General features: G+C 48.3%; 1 protein-coding gene across 3 annotated transcripts in view; it reads left to right on the top strand.

Moving 5' to 3' along the window:
* NOM1 (nucleolar protein with MIF4G domain 1) overlaps positions 1-17,761 on the top strand; it is a 19,749-nt gene extending 1,988 nt beyond the window's left edge. Inside the window, exons 2-12 of one of the 3 annotated variants that reach the window (XM_046670205.1) lie at positions 1-589; positions 2,103-2,227; positions 3,605-3,800; positions 8,436-8,759; positions 10,101-10,211; positions 10,950-11,117; positions 11,896-12,017; positions 12,938-13,070; positions 13,606-13,737; positions 15,275-15,384; positions 15,715-17,761. In XM_046670205.1, the coding sequence (XP_046526161.1) occupies positions 1-589; positions 2,103-2,227; positions 3,605-3,800; positions 8,436-8,759; positions 10,101-10,211; positions 10,950-11,117; positions 11,896-12,017; positions 12,938-13,070; positions 13,606-13,737; positions 15,275-15,384; positions 15,715-15,889 (2,185 nt within the window). In that variant the 3' untranslated portion in view covers positions 15,890-17,761. Of the gene's footprint in view, positions 590-2,099; positions 2,228-3,604; positions 3,801-8,435; positions 8,760-10,100; positions 10,212-10,949; positions 11,118-11,895; positions 12,018-12,937; positions 13,071-13,605; positions 13,738-15,274; positions 15,385-15,714 lie in introns of all 3 variants that reach the window. The other 2 variants (XM_046670204.1, XM_046670206.1) reach the window with 2 other exon arrangements.
* Positions 17,762-19,657: the final 1,896 nt, after the last annotated feature.

Genomic DNA, 19,657 nt, shown 5'->3' on the forward strand with positions numbered 1-19,657 from the left:
TCCCCGCGCCCCGGCCGAGGCCGCCCCAGCCCGCGCCCAGGCCAGGGGCCCGCCCGGGGGCACCGGGTCCGCCGCTGCCGCCGCCGCCCGGAAACGAGCACTTCTGGCGGCCAACGAGGAGGAGGACCGCGAGATCCGGAAGCTGGAGCGCTGCCTCGGCCTGAAGAAGCGCCGGAGGAAGGGCGACGGGAGCGCCGTGCCGCTGAGCTTCGCCCGCGATGGGCTCGACTATATCCTGGGAGCCCTGGAGTCTGGGAACAGTGGGGGCTTGTATGAAAGCAGTAGTGAGGAGGAGGAGGGTGCCGGGGAGACGCTGCCCGAAAGTGACGTAGAGAGCGACCCCGAGGACGAGAGGGAGGAGGATCGGGAGGAGGATGCGGAAGAGGAAAAGGAAGAGCAGGACGCAGAGGCGGGAGCACCGAGCGAGGAGAGCGAGGAGGAGGAGGAGGAGGTAGAAGAGGAGAAGCGAAAAAAAGCCGAAGAAGCTGAAGGGAGAGCCAAGGAGAAAAGGGGTGAAAAGAGAGTCCGTTTTGCAGAAGATGAAGAAAGGAGGGAAAATTCCTCGGAGGATGTTGACACAACAGATGAGGTATCTGACATCAGCTATCATGTGAACTATCTAAGGTGTCTGGGATTTCCCTCGAAATAACAAGTGGGGGCGGAGCCTAGGGCAGGAGTGACGCAACTGTTGTATTGATACTTGTTTGAGCTGAATGTGGGTAAACTGGGTTATTCTGTCTACTTTTATGTATTTAAATTTCTATAACAAAGGTTTAAGGGAGAAAGCATAATTTAATGGCTGTTCCCACCCTTGTCCTAAGGCAACATCTCCTTCCTTCACGTTTTCTGCCTCAGTCTCCAAACCTGAGTTTGGCTCCCCTCCCCACTTGCTCTCTTGTGGCCTCTGGTGTGTCCTGAGGACAGTTGCACCCCTGACTCGCCTCTGCCCTCACCTCATCCTTTTCCTGTCCATTTGCCCTGGAGTGGATCTTTCTAAAACACAAAGCTGATCTACAACACCGCCTTGGATGAAGTCTCACATCGGAGGACAAGTTCAGAATCCATGAGGTAGCAGTCCAGGGCTTCATGGGCCAGCTCCTTCCCTGTTAAAGCAGCTTCCCCTCAGGATGCACCTTGACGGCAGCCATATGGAGTTGCTCGCATTTTCTTCTCCGCACCTCACTATTTCAGCATTCTGCTTCTAAATATGTTATTCCTTCTGTCTGCACAGCGTTTTCTCATTTTCTCGCTCTTGGTGTTTATCTGTTAATATCATCTGTGGGATCCTCCTCATCTTAAGTATATGAACTGTCTTTCATTTCTGTCCCTAGTGTCTTAGCACCTGGCACTTTGTGAGCCATCCCTAAATGCTATCAGTTCTTCTCTTAGGACTTTATTTTTTAACTGTTCCTAAGTTTTTTTTCAAAGCTTGTTGAGCTGTAGTGGACATACAGTCTGAACTAAGGGTGCCTCAAGAGTAACAGTTTCTGTGTAGTACATGAATGTGCTTTCTCCAACTAAATTTAAACTCTGAAACAAGGGTCACGCCTTACAAATGTTTGTCTCCTAAAGGCTTGTCACTTAGGTGCCCAGGGTCAGTGATAATGATTTCTAACCCTCCCAGTTGGTAATCTAGGGAATGCTGAGCAGTGGATTGGTTTTGATTTTATCATGTAAGTTTAGATGTTAGTTTTGAACAAGTTTGAAGTTATTTTAGAACACTTTTCCTCCAAAACTGGTGGTACATTTGATTTAGGTGTTTGTGTTCTGCCTGCCTGCCGTAAATTAAGCCTGGGTAAAAGTGTAGACTGTAGGGCTGGGTTGGGCACAGCCAGATCTGAAGAACTCCAGAGGGAAAACACGGTGGTGAAGTGTATTGCGTTAACGTAAATGAAGACGTCCAGCAGACTGGGGCTAGAGTGCTTGCCCAGAACATACTAGGCCCTCAGTAAATGCCTGATATTTAGTGGACAGCAATGGTCAGTAGCTACAGCTTCTACCAGCTCTTGGGAATTTAATATCTAAAGGTGACTATAGCAAGGGGAAAAGTGGAATTTGTTCAAAATAAGCTTCTTATAGTTCATTTCTGTCCTTTCCAGCAGAGTCTGTGTGAAAATGGTGGAAAATACATCCCACCTCATGTGCGGCGAGCTGAGGAGACAGCAGATGCCCAGAAAAAGGAAGAACTGGAGAGGCTAAAGAAACACGTCAAAGGTCTCATTAACAGGTGGCCTCGCAGTGTTGTTACATTGTGTCATTCAAAGAGATTGTCTCTTTTCTAAAACTATGAAAACTACCCCAGAAATTAAACCATAAGTGACAGGGGCGGGGACTGCAGCTGTTGACTGGCTCCTTTCTGTTCCAGCCAGACCTGGAAAAGCAGGATGGCCGCCTTTTCTGTTTGGTGCTTTGAATTCTTAGAGTTTGAAAGCAAGGCAGGTGCCCGTGTGGTTATTCTGAGAAGTCCCAGGAATGGGGTGGAGTCGTGGTCGGTCCCAGGAGCAGTGGTGGCAGGACCCGTCCTCCTCCCTGCAGAGGCGAGTGCACGGCCCTGCGGTGGCACTCCCAGTCAGGAACACGGTCTTCCGTCCCCCTTGCTCATCACTCCTGTTTGCGTGTGTGCGGCTCTATGCAGCATCTCGCACAGGAAGCTCCTGGGACCTACCGCACAGTCAAGACAGAACTGTCCCAGCACACGCGGCTCTCTTGTGATACCCGTTATGAGCACTACACCATTGTTTTTCTTTATTATTTCTCTTCAATTAAAACAAAACTAGGGGCCGGCCCGGTGGTGCAGCGGTTAAGTTTGCACATTCCGCTTCTGGGCGGCCCGGGGTTTGCCGGTTCGGATCCCAGGGGTGGACATGGCACCGCTTGGCAAGCCATGCTGTGGAAGGCGTCCCACATATAAAGTAGAGGAAGATGGGCACAGATGTTAGCTCAGGGCCAGTCTTCCTCAGCAAAAAGAGGAGGATTGGCAGTAGTTAGCTCAGGGCTAATCTTCCTCAAAAAAAAAAAAAAAATTAGAAAAAGAAAAAAAAAACTCTTTCCATGGTCCATCCTGGAATTTTACCAAACGTGTTGCTTTGGTGTTCAGTGTTAGCACAGGAACAGTGCATAATCTTCCATGTGCATGTATATCCTTCCCTCCCCTTTCAGGAAACCAAGCACCCTCTTATCAGGGTTAGGAACTAAAGGTATTTATGGCAACAAAAAATTGGAAAAGTTGTCCTTTTTCCTAACAGCACATACTGATGTGTCTGGGATGGTTCCCTGCCTCTGCCTGGGGACGTCCTGTCAGGATGCCAGTGGAGCGTCCTCATTACAGTCTCAGTGGCCTGAAGGAGAATCCTGCATGTGCCTCTCTGTGGCCACATTTCAGCTGGAAAGACGACAGTTAGATCATTTCAAGGTTCCACAGGATTATGTGTTACATAGGGTACATGCTAGGTTATGGGGGCAGGACAAGAATTGTTCATGGGTCGTGTGTACATAGAATAGGATGTATTGGTAGTATTGACAATTTTTTCGTTTTTTTAAATTGTCCTGAGAAATAATTCCTAGTTTGAAACATCCTTGCTGCTGTCTTTACGATCGTTGGCAGGTTGAGTGAAGCGAACATGGCCTCCATAAGCGGACAGCTGGAGGAGCTGTACATGGCCCACAGCAGGAAGGACATGAGTGACACTCTGACAGCCGTCCTGGTGAGCGCCTGCGCCCCGGCTGCGACCATGCCCAGCAGGCTGGTGATGGAGCACGTCCTCCTGGTCAGCATTCTCCACCGCACGGTCGGGATCGAGGTGGGGCTCCCTTCCCTCCAGTCTGGTGACGTGTCTACAGGATGCTTGTTTTAGTGACAGGCCTGATAAGGTCGATACTTGTCACTCTAAACGGCATTCCAGAAATCACTTGATTTTGGTCAACTTTTGCTTTTGTGTTTGGTCCATTCTAACATGTCTTTATTATTCTATTAGTTTATCTTCCTCCAGACTGACACCTTGGACTTGAGTTCATTTTCTGTGTATTCTTTGTATTCCGTTACTGTTAGTGACTTATTCCAGATGTTCAGAGTACAGATGTTTGTATGGTCTCACTACCACAGTATTCGTATTGGGTGGGAGGTCGTTCCTTCATAAGTAAGAGGGCTAGCAGAACGTGAGGTATTAAGGGAGAGACAGGGCCTAGGCTTGGAGCCGCCTGGGCCGCTGCCAGGGGGGCGCAGAGCTCCCCATGTTCTCTTCTGTTAGTCGGGCTGCAGCCGCTTCCCGTCGGGCCTTTGTCAGGATTAAATTGGATGACATACATAAAGCACCTGCACGACGCCTGGTGTCGAGTAGGTGTCCCCACTCCTCCGGGGTGCTTCATCCTTGCCTGGTGACCCTCGGGGTTAGTGTCAGCCAGGCCCGGTGGTGACAGCTCTGGTTCCACAGTCTCACACACCTCTGGGGTTGTCTTCTGTCACCTGATAGGGTGAAATCATAACCTTCCCAGTTAGTATTCCCTTCCCTCCACGTGGCTGGTTCCAGGTGCTTGAGGGAAATCAGTCTGATGCCAGGAGTTTATACTGGAGTGGGCGAACGGGTGGGCGATGAAGCGCACGAGGCTTGCTTTTCCCAGGTGATGTTTGTGTTCGGTACACGCACTCGTTGACCACTTTGGATCTTTACGTGGTACATACAGTATCTTTTAATGTTAGCTTTTAGTTTCTTTCCCTTATGATGGCCCTTGCCCCGAGAACAGGCCTTGGCAGCAAGGCCTGGCTGAGAGGCTGGTCACTGGTGTGAGTCTGCCCACTTGCTGTCTTACATCAGGTCCTCAGGTCTCCTAGCAAGATGAGCAGGGCAGATGTTTATTTAACCGCCTGTGCAACTGCAGCAAAGCCACGAATTGCCGTGCGATGTTGCCGAGTTCTGTGCCAAGCACTCTGGCCCTTGTCTTCAGCTCTGGGCTGGCCACCAGCTGCCACAGCACCCTTCACTCAGCTCGTCTTCCTGGTGTTTGCTCTCAGTCACAATCTTAAAGTCATTTGGAGTCTGAGAGAGTGGACCTGTCCAGGGATTACTTTAGAATCCTCAAATTTGCGAAAAAAGAATCCTCGTTCATGTGTTAGGGCTCTGTGGTGAGAGCAGCAGGGTACGTGGGGAGGATGCTACCCACGTCCAGAGCGCGGCTGTACTGTGTGCCGCTGTGGCCTGGGGAGCTCTGCCTCCGTGTCTTCCTCTGTAGAGTTGGTTTAGTGAGTTTTACGTGTAGTGTGTCTCCAGGAGCCTGGCCCATGTAGCTGCTCAGAAAAGGTTAGTCCTGATTGACTTCTGCACGATACAGAAGGGCGTTTTCAGGTTGAAATTCCGCTCTTCCTCCCACGTTCTCCTCACTGGCCTTTCCTGCCACTGAGGGCTTCATGGCTCTTCGTAGAGAACCTTCTGAACCACATTTCTCTCATCTAGCCGTAGTCACATGGTGGGACTCTTGAACGATGGAGCCTTTGGGGCCTCCTGGGCATTGGTAGGCAGGGACAGAAGAGAGAGGCGTAGGCCCCGGGTCTTCTGAGCGGCAGGACTCTCCTCAGCTACCTCCTCACCAGCGATTTAGGGCATCGCTCTTCTGAAGTAGCTTTTATCTCTAAGAGCTGTGCTCTCACATGACGCTGAGTCCTTCTCTCCATCGAAGTGTGATGGCATCACAGACCCGGTCCTGGTGCCCTGTGATGGCCGTGATCCAGTGCTGTCGTAAGGCTCTTAGGGCACCCCGTCCCCCTGGATCGTGCCACGGTGCTTCATAATCAACACGGTCTCACAGCAGATGGCATTTCATGGAGTTAGAGTAAGAGCTGTGGGCCGTGACGGCCCACAGCATATCAGGAATTCCTGGACCTGAGAACATGGGATTACTCATGAAACCTTCACTGACAGCATGAAAGGCGCTGAAATGGCTCATTCCAGGGAGTCGTCATGGCGCTTTAGCTGATGACGTCCACTAGAATTTCTGCCCGCGTCTGATGAGCTCTCAACGCTGGTTCCATAAACAACTTCCAGTTCTAGAAAGAAAAACATCCTCACAGGAGTTCATGGAAGGAGAAAAGTGAGTTACGGAGACCATGGTGTCATCACCGAACTGCTTCTGAGTCATTTAAAAATCAAAAGTCAGGTCTTTGGTCACGAAGCACACGGTGTTGATCATGCTGTTGCTCATAGCGATACGCTCTGTGACGTAGCAGGCGGTGAGGTGGTGCTTGTCCTTCACAAACACAGTGGGGCAGAAGTCGCGCACGATGGTGAAACCGTAGGAGGGCGCCCAGCACAGCACGGAGGCCGTGAGGATGCATATGAGCACCAGAACCGTCTTCCGGCGGCAGTGCTGCCGCTTCCGGATCTGCTCGGTCTGGAGACCAGACATGGCCTTGAACCACAGCTCCGAGAGATCCTGGCGTAGCACAGGGTCATGGTGACCACGGGGCCCATGAACTCGGTGCCAAAGAGGAAGTAGGACTTGTAGTAGAGCCGCTGGTGCACTGGCCAGATCTGACCACAGAAGATCTCTTCCTGGCCTTTGACAATAAAGAGGACAGTTTCTGTTGCGAAGTAGGCGGACGGGATAGTGATGAGAATGCACCCCATCCAGACCAAAGCAATCAGGAAGGAGGCCGTTTGATAATTCATCCCTGGTTTCAAGGGGTGAAGGGTAGCGAGATAATCTGGTAGGGGAAGGAAGCCAGCAATAATAAAGATGTGTACTTGGAAACATTATTAGTTTTTAACTAACCCCAAACACGCACGAAAGCAGACAAAATGGCACGAGTCTCCGTGTGCCTGTTATCCAGCCTCAACAAGCTTCGTCTTGTTTTAGCAACGTCATTTGGCATCTGGAGTGGTGGAGTGGTTTAGTGGAAACAGCACAGGCTTTGGGTTAAACAGGTGGAATAAATCCAGCCTTTCCCCCTGATTGGCGATGGGGTCTGGAGTGAATCAATCTCTGTGAGATTCACTTCATCAAATGCAGCTTGGGATAAAATAACACCTACCTTGCAGGGCTGTGTGCACATTAGATGTGATTTTATAAAATGCTTGGCATGTAGTAGGTGTTCAATAAATACACGTGGCCTATTAGTAGTAGTATTAAAAGAAAAAGGTCTTTACAGATTTGTTAAAATCCCCAAGTCAAAATTAATGTGTATGCTTAAATATCTGGAACAAAATACCTAGTAGTCCTTTTTTAAATGTTATACTAAGTTATATTTTACTTTGAAGTCATTAAATGAAATCTAAAACTTTGATATAGTTAAATAATTCTGTTCATGTGATTGAAAACCTACCTGGGTATATTTTATGCCTGAATTGTTTTTGCTGTCTGCAGAATTTTAATTTCTTAAGTTATATTTGAACGTTATATAGTAGTCATAATGGGTCCTCAGGTTTATCTTTAGTGAAAGGACTTGAATTGGCAGTTTACCGGTTAAATGTATTTGTTGGGTCTCAGGTCTTTAGAAACGTTAGTTCTTTAGAACACGTCCACTTGGTCAGAGCCGGCCTCCGTGAAGTCACTGCTCCCTCCTGCCCAGCTGGTGCCTTTCCTGGATTCTTGTAGCATTTATTTCTGGCAGTTTATCCGTGATCTGTGTGTGTTTTCCCATTACACCCCGACCTGTCTGCTTGATCTCGTCTTCACCCACGATTTTGACCACCACTCACACATGTACAGCCGGCCCTCCCTGGCCGCCCTGCAGTTCAAGCTTCATGTCTTAAACCGAGTTTATCCAGCCCCACCAACCTGCTCTTCCTCAGAGGTTTAGTCTTCCAGTTAGAAGTTCTGTCATCGCCTGTTAGCCAGACATTTAATCTTCCACATCCAGTGACTGGTCACGCTGCTGGTTCTGTCGCTGCATCCCTCTCGTGCCCGGTCTTCCTTCCTGGGTCCAGCCTGGCTGCGTTGAGTCATGTCATCATTTCTCCACTGGAGTGTTGACGTCACTCCATGCCACCACCATGTCCCTGCTTCCAGCTTCTCCACTCTCAGCTTGAGCTTGAGACCTGAGTCTTGTTTGATACTTGTATGTTTTTAGAGATGTAGATACATTCTTAACATTGTTAACAAGGTTACTTTTCCAAGGAACCAGAATGTCAGCTGGCCAAGAATACCACACTGTGGATTTTGAAGACGGGCAGGTGGACTTACAGTGGCGGCTCGAGCGGTGGCGCATTGCTCTGTGTGGTCGCTCACTGCTTGTGTCCTCACATGCAGAGCGCTGTACACGCAGACTGATGTTTTCAAAGTCTGCGTCCGACCATGTGCACATTTCATGCGTTAGTTTAAAAAAGACTAATTCTTTCCACATACGCTCAAGTTTGTTGAAAGAGGAAGAGAGTCTCTGAGAACCTCTTGCTAATGTTTGATGTTTACGTATTTCCAATGATATTTTTCCTGCCTCCTTTGTCCAGGTCGGCGCTCACTTTCTGGAAGCTGTGGTGAGGAAGTTTGATGACGTCTATAAAAACAGGAGTGAAGGCAAAGAGTGTGACAACCTGTTTTCCATCATTGCCCATTTATATAACTTCCATGTGGTACATTCTCTCCTCATCTTTGACATTTTGAAAAAGCTTATTGGAACTTTCACAGAAAAAGATATTGAACTGATTCTGTTAATGCTGAAAAACGTCGGCTTTTCATTGAGAAAAGATGATGCTTTGTCACTCAAGGAACTGATTGCTGAGACACAGGCCAAGGCCAGTGGGGCGGGCAGCACGTTCCAGGACCAGACCAGGGTACGAGTGCACCACTTGACCTGCTTCCTAAACGCTCACAGACTGGCCAGAACGTAGAAATAAGTATTGGGGTAAATACCGTGTTTAATTTCCTGGTGATCCCTGTCATCTTCTGCCTCATCTGATTTTGTGGCTTTGTCTTTAATATGTGAATGAACCTTGTTTATTTACTAAGAACTCAGGTATTCTGTGAATTTAAGAATTGATTTATTTAACATTTATCCATTCAAACAATGTTCACTGAGGAAGGCCATGTGTACAGGGCTCAGGTACAGGGCTCAGGTGCCAGTCCGCGTGGCTGACCGCTGGCTCTGCTGCTTGACAGTGACAGGCCTGAGCGTGGCTCCTACCTCATCTGCTGCTCTGCAAGTTGAGAGGTACCACGGTGAATGTTCAGAGGTCAAGTTTAAGACACAAAAGTTGGCGGAAACGGAAAGTAGACTTGTGGTTGATGAAGGCTGGTGGAGTTGGGGAATGGGTTTGGAATTTCTTTGGGGCTGATGAAAATGTTCTAAAATGGATTGTGATGATGGTTGCAGAACCCTGTATGTGTTAAGTACATTTAAATCGGTGAGTTTTATGGTATATGAATTATATCTCAATGAGAAGTTAACATTTGGGGCCAGCCTCCTGGCATAGTGATTAAGTTCACACACTCCCCTTCAGCGGCCCGGGGTTCACGGGTTCAGATCTCAGGTGCGGATCTACACACCACTCATCAAGCCATGCTGTGGCGGTATCCCACGTACAAAATAGAGGAAGACTAGCACAGGTGTTAGCTCAGGGCCAGTCTTCCCCACCCAAAAAAAAAGTTAACATTTGGCAAAATCTCAGAGAAGGGTATATGGGATTCTTTGTACTGTTCTTGCAACGTTTCTCTCAGTATGACGTTATTTCCAATTTAAAAGTTGAAAAGTAGTAAAAAGGCCAGGAGTGGGAAAGAAGTTGAAAATACAGTGGAGAGGAGGGGGTAACTCAGAGCAGGTCCCCAGGAGGCAGGAGAGCACAGGTGATCGGACAGGAGGGGCAGTGGCTGATGACGATGGGAGGACAGCTATGGAGGGAGAGGTCAGAGGCGGTGGGGAGTGGGAGTGCGAGCTAAGATCTTGGGGTAGTGTTCAAGGTCCCAGTTGAGGCCGGGTGACAGTTTTATATTAAAGTATCGTGTAGCCCTGAGCAAGATGTTCAAGTTAGTGGAGTCCATTTCCCTGAAGACCGTCTCTGATTTATCATCAGCAGTGAGGACTATGTGCACAGAGTTGCTTTATTTCTTCCCAAGGTGAAGGGTCAGTTGTTGAGATAATTTGAAATGATGGTTTTTCTTGTTTTGTCTTTTTTAAGGTTCGGTTCATGCTAGAGACAATGCTGGCGCTGAAGAACAATGACATGCGTAAGATTCCAGGCTACGACCCTGAGCCTGTGGAGAAGCTGAGGAAATTACAGAGAGCTTTGGTAAATCACTTCTACTCCTAACTTGTTTTGAGCCTCCACGTCTATGTGAACCTATCGTGAAAATCGAGAAGGTGATTGGAGCCAAGTTGGGTGCCATGTCTGGTTAATAAGGTTCCAGGAAATCAAAAGGGAGTCTCATGTTTCTGCACTGAGACCCTCTGAGTGGTCTGTGTGCAGGGGAGTCCCTGTGAGTTAAACATCCCCACGCTCAGCCTGTGCTGCTATAGACAGCTGCCCAATAGAATCTTCTGGACACTTTGAAAGAGGCCCCAGGCCAGGGTCCCACCCAGACCAGTGAAGTTAGCTTCCTGGGTGTTCCTAACATGGAGCCACAGCTGAGACCCACTGACCTGGCCCATCAGGGCGAGTCCTTCAGCCCAGGTCTTTGGTCAGATCCAGAATCGCTGACTCTGGCAAATCCTGGGCCCCTCCTGGTATCCCTGCCAGCCTGACGGAGCTGTCCTTGTGGCCTCTGAGTCTGAGCCCCTTCCCCTGGTGTGACATTTTCCAAGACAGTGGTACGTAGGGTGGTAGACCACAAGCCTCAACCATAAATCCTGGGAGTTTACCTCTCCCTTTAGCGTTATTCCCAACAGGTGAGCTCTCCCAGTTGTCAGTGACTCACACAGTGTTCATGCACCAAAAATGCTATTATCCAGAAAAGGAGCAGCCCAGGGGTGACGGCATTACAGACTGAGCCAACTAGAGCGCCTCACCAGCGCCTTTTCTCTCTCTCAGGTTCGCAGTGCCGGCTCAGGCACGGAGACTCAGCTCCGCGTCTCCTGGGACAACGTCCTGAACGCCGACCAGACCGGGCGCTGGTGGATTGTGGGGTCCGCGTGGAGCGGGGCCCCAATGATTGACAGCGGTCAGCAGAAGATCCCGCAGAAGCAGCTCGCAGGGACGGTACGAGACCGTGCTCACCACCGCCTGGCGTGTTGTCTAGGTCCCCCGCGGCGTCTCCCTGCGCCTCTCCCTGGAGTGGCCTCCTCATTATTTGTGGGGTGGTCACCGAGATGTACGGACAGGGCTTTATTTGAAGACCGTGTAGAAGTTGCCATTATTTTGTGATATAATTTAATTCGAGTTCTTTTTTTTTGAAGTCCCAAAACATGTTACATAAAAGACTTAGAAGTTGAATAGAATGAGAGGAATGTACGAAACTCAAAACGCTCCTGTTGCAGATACTGTTTCTTGAGACACAGAAGCAGTTTCCCAGGAGACGTGGCTTGTGGTCCATTAACTTCAGACTTCAGATTGCCAGAATTGTTTGCACTTCTTTGTATTTTATTATTAACTAAAGTCCGTATGTTACTCAGATTTCCTTCATTTTTCCCTAATATCCTTTTTCTGTCCCAGGATCGCCATCACACTTTGTCGTCCTTGCTCCTCTGGCTGTGGACACTTATCTCTCTTATTTTGTTGTTGCTTAGACTGACCGATCACACCACTGCTGAGAAGTCTCTATCGCTTGCACTGTCCCTTGAAATTGTTTCTCTTTCTAAGGGGCTGCCCAAGAACAAAAATTAAGTATTTACATACAATTTGTAATTGTGCATCAGTCAAACCACAAAATATTCATGTTATTTTTTAGAAATTTAACTTCAGTAACTACAGTAAACCAAAGCAGCAGATTTCATTGAGACATTTGTATGATCTGTGCCTCAATCATCCCTCTTTTCAGGTTAGCTCAAAGATACTAGAACTCGCCCGAAAGCAGAGAATGAACACCGACGTCAGGAGAAACATATTTTGTACGATAATGACGAGTGAAGATTTTTTGGACGCATTCGAAAAGCTTCTAAAGTAAGCATTTATGTGAGCGTTTTCACTTCCACGTAGTTAGATGTGGTGGCAGAAGTGAGGGGAGGTGCGGTGTGCACTTGGAGGGTTGGTCAGAGCGGCTTGGGAGGGGCTGGGCTCTGCCTGTGCCTCCCGCCCGGGATCGGGTGTCCCCTGGGCAGCACTCTTGCTCCTACTAATTGGCCACCGGTGGTTCCAGATTAGAACATTTTGGGATATGTTTTGATTAAAGGTGTTAGATGACCAGCTGGTAATTCTGAGACTGTTGCTTGTCATGAATTGCTTAAAATCTTCATATTAAAGTTGTCTTTCTAATTACTTCTAAATTAAAAACTTCCTGGTATAGTTTCTGTAAGTAGTTGTGATAAGATTTTAAAAGTATCTGTGACTTTTACAAAGTACTTCGAAACAAATCTGAGATTAGTTAATTTTCCTTTCTTTCTTCACGTTCAGAGTGAAGTACTGGGGAAGCATTATGGGACTGCAGACGCTTGTCCACACTCAGCACTGTACCCTGAGAGGATGGGTGTCACCGTGTAAAAATTAGACCATAAGTGTTCAAAAAGAAAAAAATCCAACAGTGTGGCGGCAGGACCCTCACTTGGAGGCTCGCGGTTGAGTGTTGGTCCTGTGTCCTCTCAGTCAGGAGCCAGTTTCAGCCCTTTGTAGCTGGCACAGGACTCAGGCCGGGGTCTCTCCCAGGTCTTGCTACTTTGTCGGAAGCACTGAGGCCGGAGAGGTTAGGGACAGGGCTGGGCCTCGAGCAGGAGCCACACCTGCTCTTGTTACCACACCTCCTCTGCCCAGCTCACTGCTAACCACACTGCCAGGCAGGCTGTGTTCCTCTGAAAGAACTCTGCCTTGAAGCTGTTAAAACTGGGCAAACTGAGGATTTCTGAGGCATTGCGGTTTCTGTTTTGCAGGCTTGGCCTTAAGGATCAGCAGGAGAGAGAAATAGTTCATGTTCTCATGGATTGCTGCCTTCAGGAGAAGACATATAATCCTTTCTATGCCTTCCTGGCCAGCAAGTTCTGTGAGCATGAAAGGAGGTTTCAGGTAACTTACCCACCGTCACCCATGTTTTCTCTGAGCAGTCTGCCGGGCTCAGCCCGCCTAAAATGAGTGCCCAGAGTCAGGAGTTGATCGGGGTTGGAGAGCTGTGTGCAGTGGGTCAGTTATGGTCCACGCCTGCTACCAGGCCCACCTTCACAGGGAGCAGGTGGGCACAGCTGAAGTGGAGTGCCCGGGGTCCAAGATGTTCTCCATGCCACCTTTGCCATCACAGATGAGGGAGTTTCACAGCCGGTTAACCAGTACCTCTCCTCTCTGGGTTTGTACTGCATCATCCTTCTCTGATGTTCTTCTCTAGTATTTCTGCTGATTTGAAGGAAGACACTCCAACAGAAAGAAATTATTGTGAAGCCACTTCAAACTACTGTATATAGGAAAGGAGAGAGTAGTTGCCCCTAAAAGTCTTGATTTTTTTAGGATATTACAAATAAGTGAATATGTAGAATAACTTTAGATTACATTCTTAGTGATTTATTCTTTACATTTTAACTTTTTTTCTTCTTTTTAATTGTTATATTAGATGACTTTCCAATTCAGCATATGGGACAAATTTCGGGACCTGGAAAATTTGCCAACCACTAATTTTTCTAATTTGGTTCATCTGGTGGCCCACTTGTTGAAGACGAAATCACTTCCACTTTCCATTTTAAAGGTTTGTGTAATGCATGAAATTATTAAAAGAAATGATAACGATAGTGTAATTGCTTGTATTTGGTACCTTAAAAAAACCGTTTCCTTAGATTCTGACTTACCTGAAAAGAGTTTTCGTTATCGTAGCCATCATAGAAAACAGCCAGGTCAGGATAAATTTAGCTGGTACAGTGAGGCACAGTGACGGTGGTTCTGCTCGCCTAGGTGAACCTGTTCCGGGATCTGGGCTTCCTGTGCAGGTCCTGATTATAAATCCCACACTGGCTGCTGACTGGTTGGGAGTGAGATGGGGAGATGTGGGAGCTGGTCTCAGGGCTGTGGTGCTGGCGCTCGGCGCTCTCTCCCCCCATTGCAGGCGGTTTTAAAGCAGTGGTGGGACACAGATACCCTGGTGTTGGTCTGGAGTGGACACAGGAGGTGGGGTTCAAGGTGGCCAGCAAGCCCTGGGTAGTGGGACCACTGGGGGCTGGGTGTCCTGAAAATGTGGACGATGGGAAAACCTGGGGGTCAGAGCCTGTACTCTGAGCCTTCTGCCTGATCTCAGGACGGACTGCAGCCTCTGCTTCCGGTTTCCGTTTGTGTGCACTCCCCAGGGCACTTCCACAGGTTGACCTGGTGTCTCTCTGTGGTGTGGTGTTGGGTTTTGGCCACTGTACTGAATATGAGGGTGCTGGAGTGTTATACCACATCCCAGAAATGGGAACAATTTAAAACATGGAGAGTACACGCCTTCTCCCTGCTGGAGTAGATCTTGCCTTCAGTTCACTCCAGTTTTGAGCTCGGAGTGGAGTGGGACCCATGTTTTCCTCAGACGCAGTAGAGCTGCAGGGGCTAGAGGTGATGTCCTTGGAGCTGCCCCTGGGCCCTCTTGTTCCCAGGCAGGCTTTTGTGCTCTTACTGCACCTCTGTCAGCAACGGCTTGTAATCTCCTCTGCACGCGTTTACCCTCTGCCGGGTGAGGTCGTGCTGTCACCGTGCTCGTGACACCCTTCCACAGTTCTTTTTTCATTCAGCCTAGGTTGGAGATTTATCCATGTTGGTATCTGTAATTCTATTCTCTGGTTTTATCACTGCTGTGTAGTATTCTACCAAGGAGGTATACTATCGTTTATATATGTTGTCTCAGGAATACAAATGTCTGTATGTGTGGGTGAATTAGTCCCTCCCAGATCTAAATTCTGTATATGTGTGTGTGCGTGTCTGTATGTGTGGTTTTAACTAGGGTGTAGTTTCTTTAAGGCATGGAGATAGTACAAGTTTCAATTCTGGCTGTTAAATTCCAGATTCATAAGGTATGCACCCCGTAAGCTTACTTCCATTGTCGAGTGGCTCTCAGCAGTGCTGGCACCCACTGCCAGCAGCGCCTAAGAGGTCCCATGGCCCCACGTCCTTGCCAACAGCTGTTCATGTTATAAAACTAGAAATAGCCTTACTTGGAGGGGGAGTAATTTTTTCTCTGATTAACTGTATTTGGAAATCACTGAAGAAGTTGGTAAGTCGGTGTAACTTTATTTTTCTTTCCATCCTCACTCTGTTAGGTGGTTGAATTCAGTGAATTGGACAAACCCCGAGTCCACTTTTTACGGAAAGTGTTATACATACTATTAATGGAAACAGAGGTTGAAGACCTTGGTTTAATTTTTGCAAGGTATGTTCCCAGCTTGTTCTGATAAAACATAGGGGAAAGAGGTGAGGAGAAATTATTGTCACTTATGTTGATTTATAAAAGCAAAGCGGTTGTCCTGAAAAGTCATTTCCAGTTAACTTTAAGCTAATATCTTACACGTTAGTCTTGAGAAACATGGAACTTGCCTAATAGCAAACTGATAATGATTTCTAACACAGAGGGTGTGCTACATTCTCAGCTGAGAGTTCTGTCTGTAGGAGAACCTAGGCTACGTCTCCCTGTTTGAGATCCCTAGGCTGAGATCTGGGAGAGCCTGGTTCATCCCTGATAACGTTCCTGATTCCTTTCCAGAGTATCTGACAACCCAAAGCTCGGCATGTTGCGAGAAGGCCTGAAGCTTTTCATCAGCCACTTCTTGTTAAAGAGCACGCGGGCCCACAGCAGCGCCGAGGAGGCCAGCACGCTGAGAGAGAGAGCTGATCTCGCGGCAAAGTCTCTGCAAGGAAAGGCTTCCTTGAGAATGTAGTCCAGAGGAACGGGAGCACGGGCGGGTCATTTGTCTGTGAGATTCCTTTTAAACCCAGGAGGCCTGTTGTTGTGCTGACTGTAAAAGCTTAGTGGAGCTGTATCGGGGTCGTTGTAGTTGAAATATTTTGAGAATTTTGGGATCCAGGGTTATATTGTATTTGTATTTTAAACCATTTTTAAATAACTATATATATGAGGCAGGGTGGACGAGAAGGCAGGAGGGGCAGACAGGACAGTGATCTCTGAGTAATGAGACTGGTGTGTGGGGTGCAAGGGTGCGCACGTGCATGTTTGTCTTATATTTTTAATAGACAAAATGGGCCACCAGAGGGTGCAGTTCTTATAAAGAAACTGATGTATTTTTATTTTTTATATATTGGTTAAAAGTTCAAAAACCATCGGTTAAATGTGGTGCCTCATATTTAATTGATTATTTAAAGTATTTGGAGCACAAGTGTTTTGGAAAAGTCAACGGTCAACTTAAGCCTTGCAAATATCGGTGCAATATAGTATGTATGGGAGTTTTTCTTCATTATTTATCCAAAAATCAGACTTGGTGAAGCATGTTCCCTCGTTTGTGTCCATCGCCGTAGTCGTCAGTCCGGGCTGTGCTGCACGCTCCTGGACCAGCCGAGACGGCGCTTCGGGGGCGCTGCCGGCCAAACTGGGCTCTCGGAGGTGCGTGCAGAGGAAGCGGAGCTGCTCCTGCAGGGGCAGACGTCCAGTGAGACACACACCACGCCTCCTCCAAGTCCGGCAACCGATTCTCCAGGAAGTGAAATGCCCTGGCATGCCTTCTGTCTGCTGCAGATTCAGACGTCTGTGGTTTCTCCAGGCCTTAGAATTTGCTCCTCTCTCTCAAATGCTGCAGACTTGGCTTAAACGTCACCTTCGGGTGTTGAAAAAAGTCACCAAGACGTGAGTATAGGATAGTGTTCTACATACCGTGTGCGCACACGTACCCGACAGCACACTGCCCTTCGGAGTGGCCCCCTGGGAACGCTGCGTGAGCAGAGTGAGGTCGCTCCTGTCCAGACCCCCCATTGGTCATGCGCTTTCAGATGGTGTCCAGTGTGACCCCACAACAGCTCGTGTTTGGAGATCATCGTGTGAAGCTGTGAATGTTTCTGTGCGTGTCCCTAAACTAGTGGTTTAAGTGTCAAATGTGCCAGGAACGTAAGAAGCTGTTCCTCCTCAGGTTAGCGCGAGTCTTCACCCTCCGTTCAGGAGGCACCGATGGCCGCGCTGTAGCCACAGCCCTGCATCTGTCGGCCGCGTCCGACCCTAGAGGACAAAGGAGGCGGCTGCAGGCACTGGGGGTGCGCTGAGTGAGCTCCCGCAATTCATTAAGGGACTTTATTAAAACTGTCTGCTGGGTGGTGCTGGGGTGCAGGAGGCCGGCTCTGCTCCCGGCGCCTGCCCACGAGGCCAAGGAGCCGAGCTGGAGTGTGACAGCACGCTGCTTCCGTCATCCAGAGTCCTGCTCTGAAGAAGGAAGTGCCAGTTCAGTGACGCTGGCCTTACGTTCTGGTAAGCCCCTGTCTCCGAGCCTTCGCAGACTGGCGGCCCTGAGTAGCGCTGAGGTAGCAGACTGAGTCAGAATCAGTTATGGGCAAATGTCACTGCGCTGCTGCCATCTAACTTCATGCGTCTTGTGGTCACTAAACCTTGTTGAGGTGTAGCTGAGCTCGAGCTGACTCCTGTAGAAGATAAACTTCTGTAAACTGAATCCCATTTTTATCTTGTCCTTTATTATTAAAATAAAAATGTCTTGGGGCCGGCCCTGTGGCCAAGTGGTTAAGTTCGCGAGCTCCGCTTCCGTGGCCCAGGGTTTCGCTGGTTCAGATCCTGGGTGCAGACATGGCACTGCTCGTCAGGCCATGTTGAGGTGGCGTCCCACACAGCACAACCAGAGGCACTCACAACTAGAATATACAACTATGTACCAGGGGGCTTTGGGGAGAAGAAGAAGAAAAAAAAAAGATTGGCAGCAGGTTTTAGCTCAGGTGCCAATCTTTAAATAAATTAAAATGTCTTTCTCTTTGCCATGGAGTCTGTGTCGTAATTCATTGCCTAAGTTTTGCAGTTGTTATATGGCAGGTTATCCATAAATCTGTCCTTTTTAAGTGTAAAACCCCTTTTTAACAACAAAACGTCATGGGTTATCACATGATAGTCACACTTTCAGTTGTATAAGTAGATCTTGGCCAAAAGCTACTGTGAATTCAGAATTGCTTTAAGTATGGCCACGCGCCACATGATGACGTTTCAGTTGGTGACGGAGCACAGAGACGACGGCGGTCCCAGAAGATCAGCGCCACAGCCCAGGTGTGTAGCCGGCTGCGCTGCAGGTTCGTGTGAGCACAGTCTGATGTTCGCACAACGACAACGTCGCCCAACAACGCTTTTCTCATCGTATCCCTGTCATTAAGTGACTCGTGACTGTACACAGGTTTTTGAAATTTATTACCATAATGGTCTGCGTTTGAAAAATACTGCAAGGTGCTTAGACAATGCTTGGTGTATATGTGGACTTTTGGACTTCTGTGATGCAGGCTGAGAACTGCTAATGTATAACATTTCTGAGAGGGAACTTTTCAGGAATTAAATACATTTAATACATTTAATCTATTAAAGTATGTGAATAAAATCTATTTTTTATATTTTCTTTAGAGTACCAGTGAAGGTTTATTTTGAAAGAAGAGGTTTGCTGGTTTACTAAGGTCTACACCTTATCTTTCTATTTTTAAGAACTCCACCTAGCATGTGGTTTAGGCCACATCTGAAGTATCTGTGTGTGTGTCTCTGTCTCTGTCTCTCCGTGTCTGTCTCTCCCCCACCTCCTCCCCTCCCCTCCCCCTTTGCCTGCAGACAGACATGGAGCACATGAGGCAAAATGTTAACCATTGGCGAATCTGAGTGAAGTTTATAAGGATGGAGGATATTCTTGCACCTTTTCTGTAAGATTAAAAGTATTTCAAAACAATTTTTATAAAGCATTCGTAATGCAGAACTCATTCTTCAAAGGTCTAAAATATTCTCATGTTTTTTCACAAAAATAATTAAGCTGACTAACTCAAATCTCCCTCACCTCGTGTGACAGTTAATTAGGCCTTCCTGTAGAACTGGTCCTGTGTGCGTCGCTGCCTTCGGCTTGTTCTGGGGCAGCCTTGGCTCCCTGTGCACTGCGCCTGGGTCAGCGGGAGCCAGGGAGGAGGGAGGGAAGGTCCCGCGTGAACTGAGGTCACGGCGCGCTGTGACCAGAGCCTCAGGATCAAAGCTGGCGCTCCGGGCCTGGGAGCAGTGGGCGCCAGAGACCGAGCTCTCCAGGCACTCGGCTGCTGGCCAGCATCCAGCGCGGGACTTCTGTAAGGACTAAGACGGGTGTGCTGCAAGACGCCAGCACCCTTCATGCCTATGGCGGACGCCCTGAGCTCGGGGTTGCGTGGATTTGTTTCCGGTGGTGGGTTGGTTGGTAGGTAGGTAGGTAGGTAACGAGGTCCAAGGATTTTTTCTGAACCTCTTGAGAGGAGGCTGCATCATCAGATCCCTTTGCCGTAAGTGACTTTGTGTTCATTTCCTAAGAACAAGAACACCCCCTTCTCTAACCACCGTCTAGTTAGCAAAATCAGGAAACTAATGCTCATGGAACTCTGGGGACAGGGTCCCATAATTTGGGTTTTTGTGCTGTTTCCTGATAGTCTGGGTTACACTTTTGTTTACGTTCTCCGTGGGTCCCATCGGGAGAGACAACGGCTTTGCCCTG

The sequence above is a fragment of the Equus quagga genome, chromosome 8 (genome assembly GCF_021613505.1).
Source record: "Equus quagga isolate Etosha38 chromosome 8, UCLA_HA_Equagga_1.0, whole genome shotgun sequence".
In the NCBI taxonomy this organism is placed as follows: domain Eukaryota; kingdom Metazoa; phylum Chordata; class Mammalia; order Perissodactyla; family Equidae; genus Equus; species Equus quagga.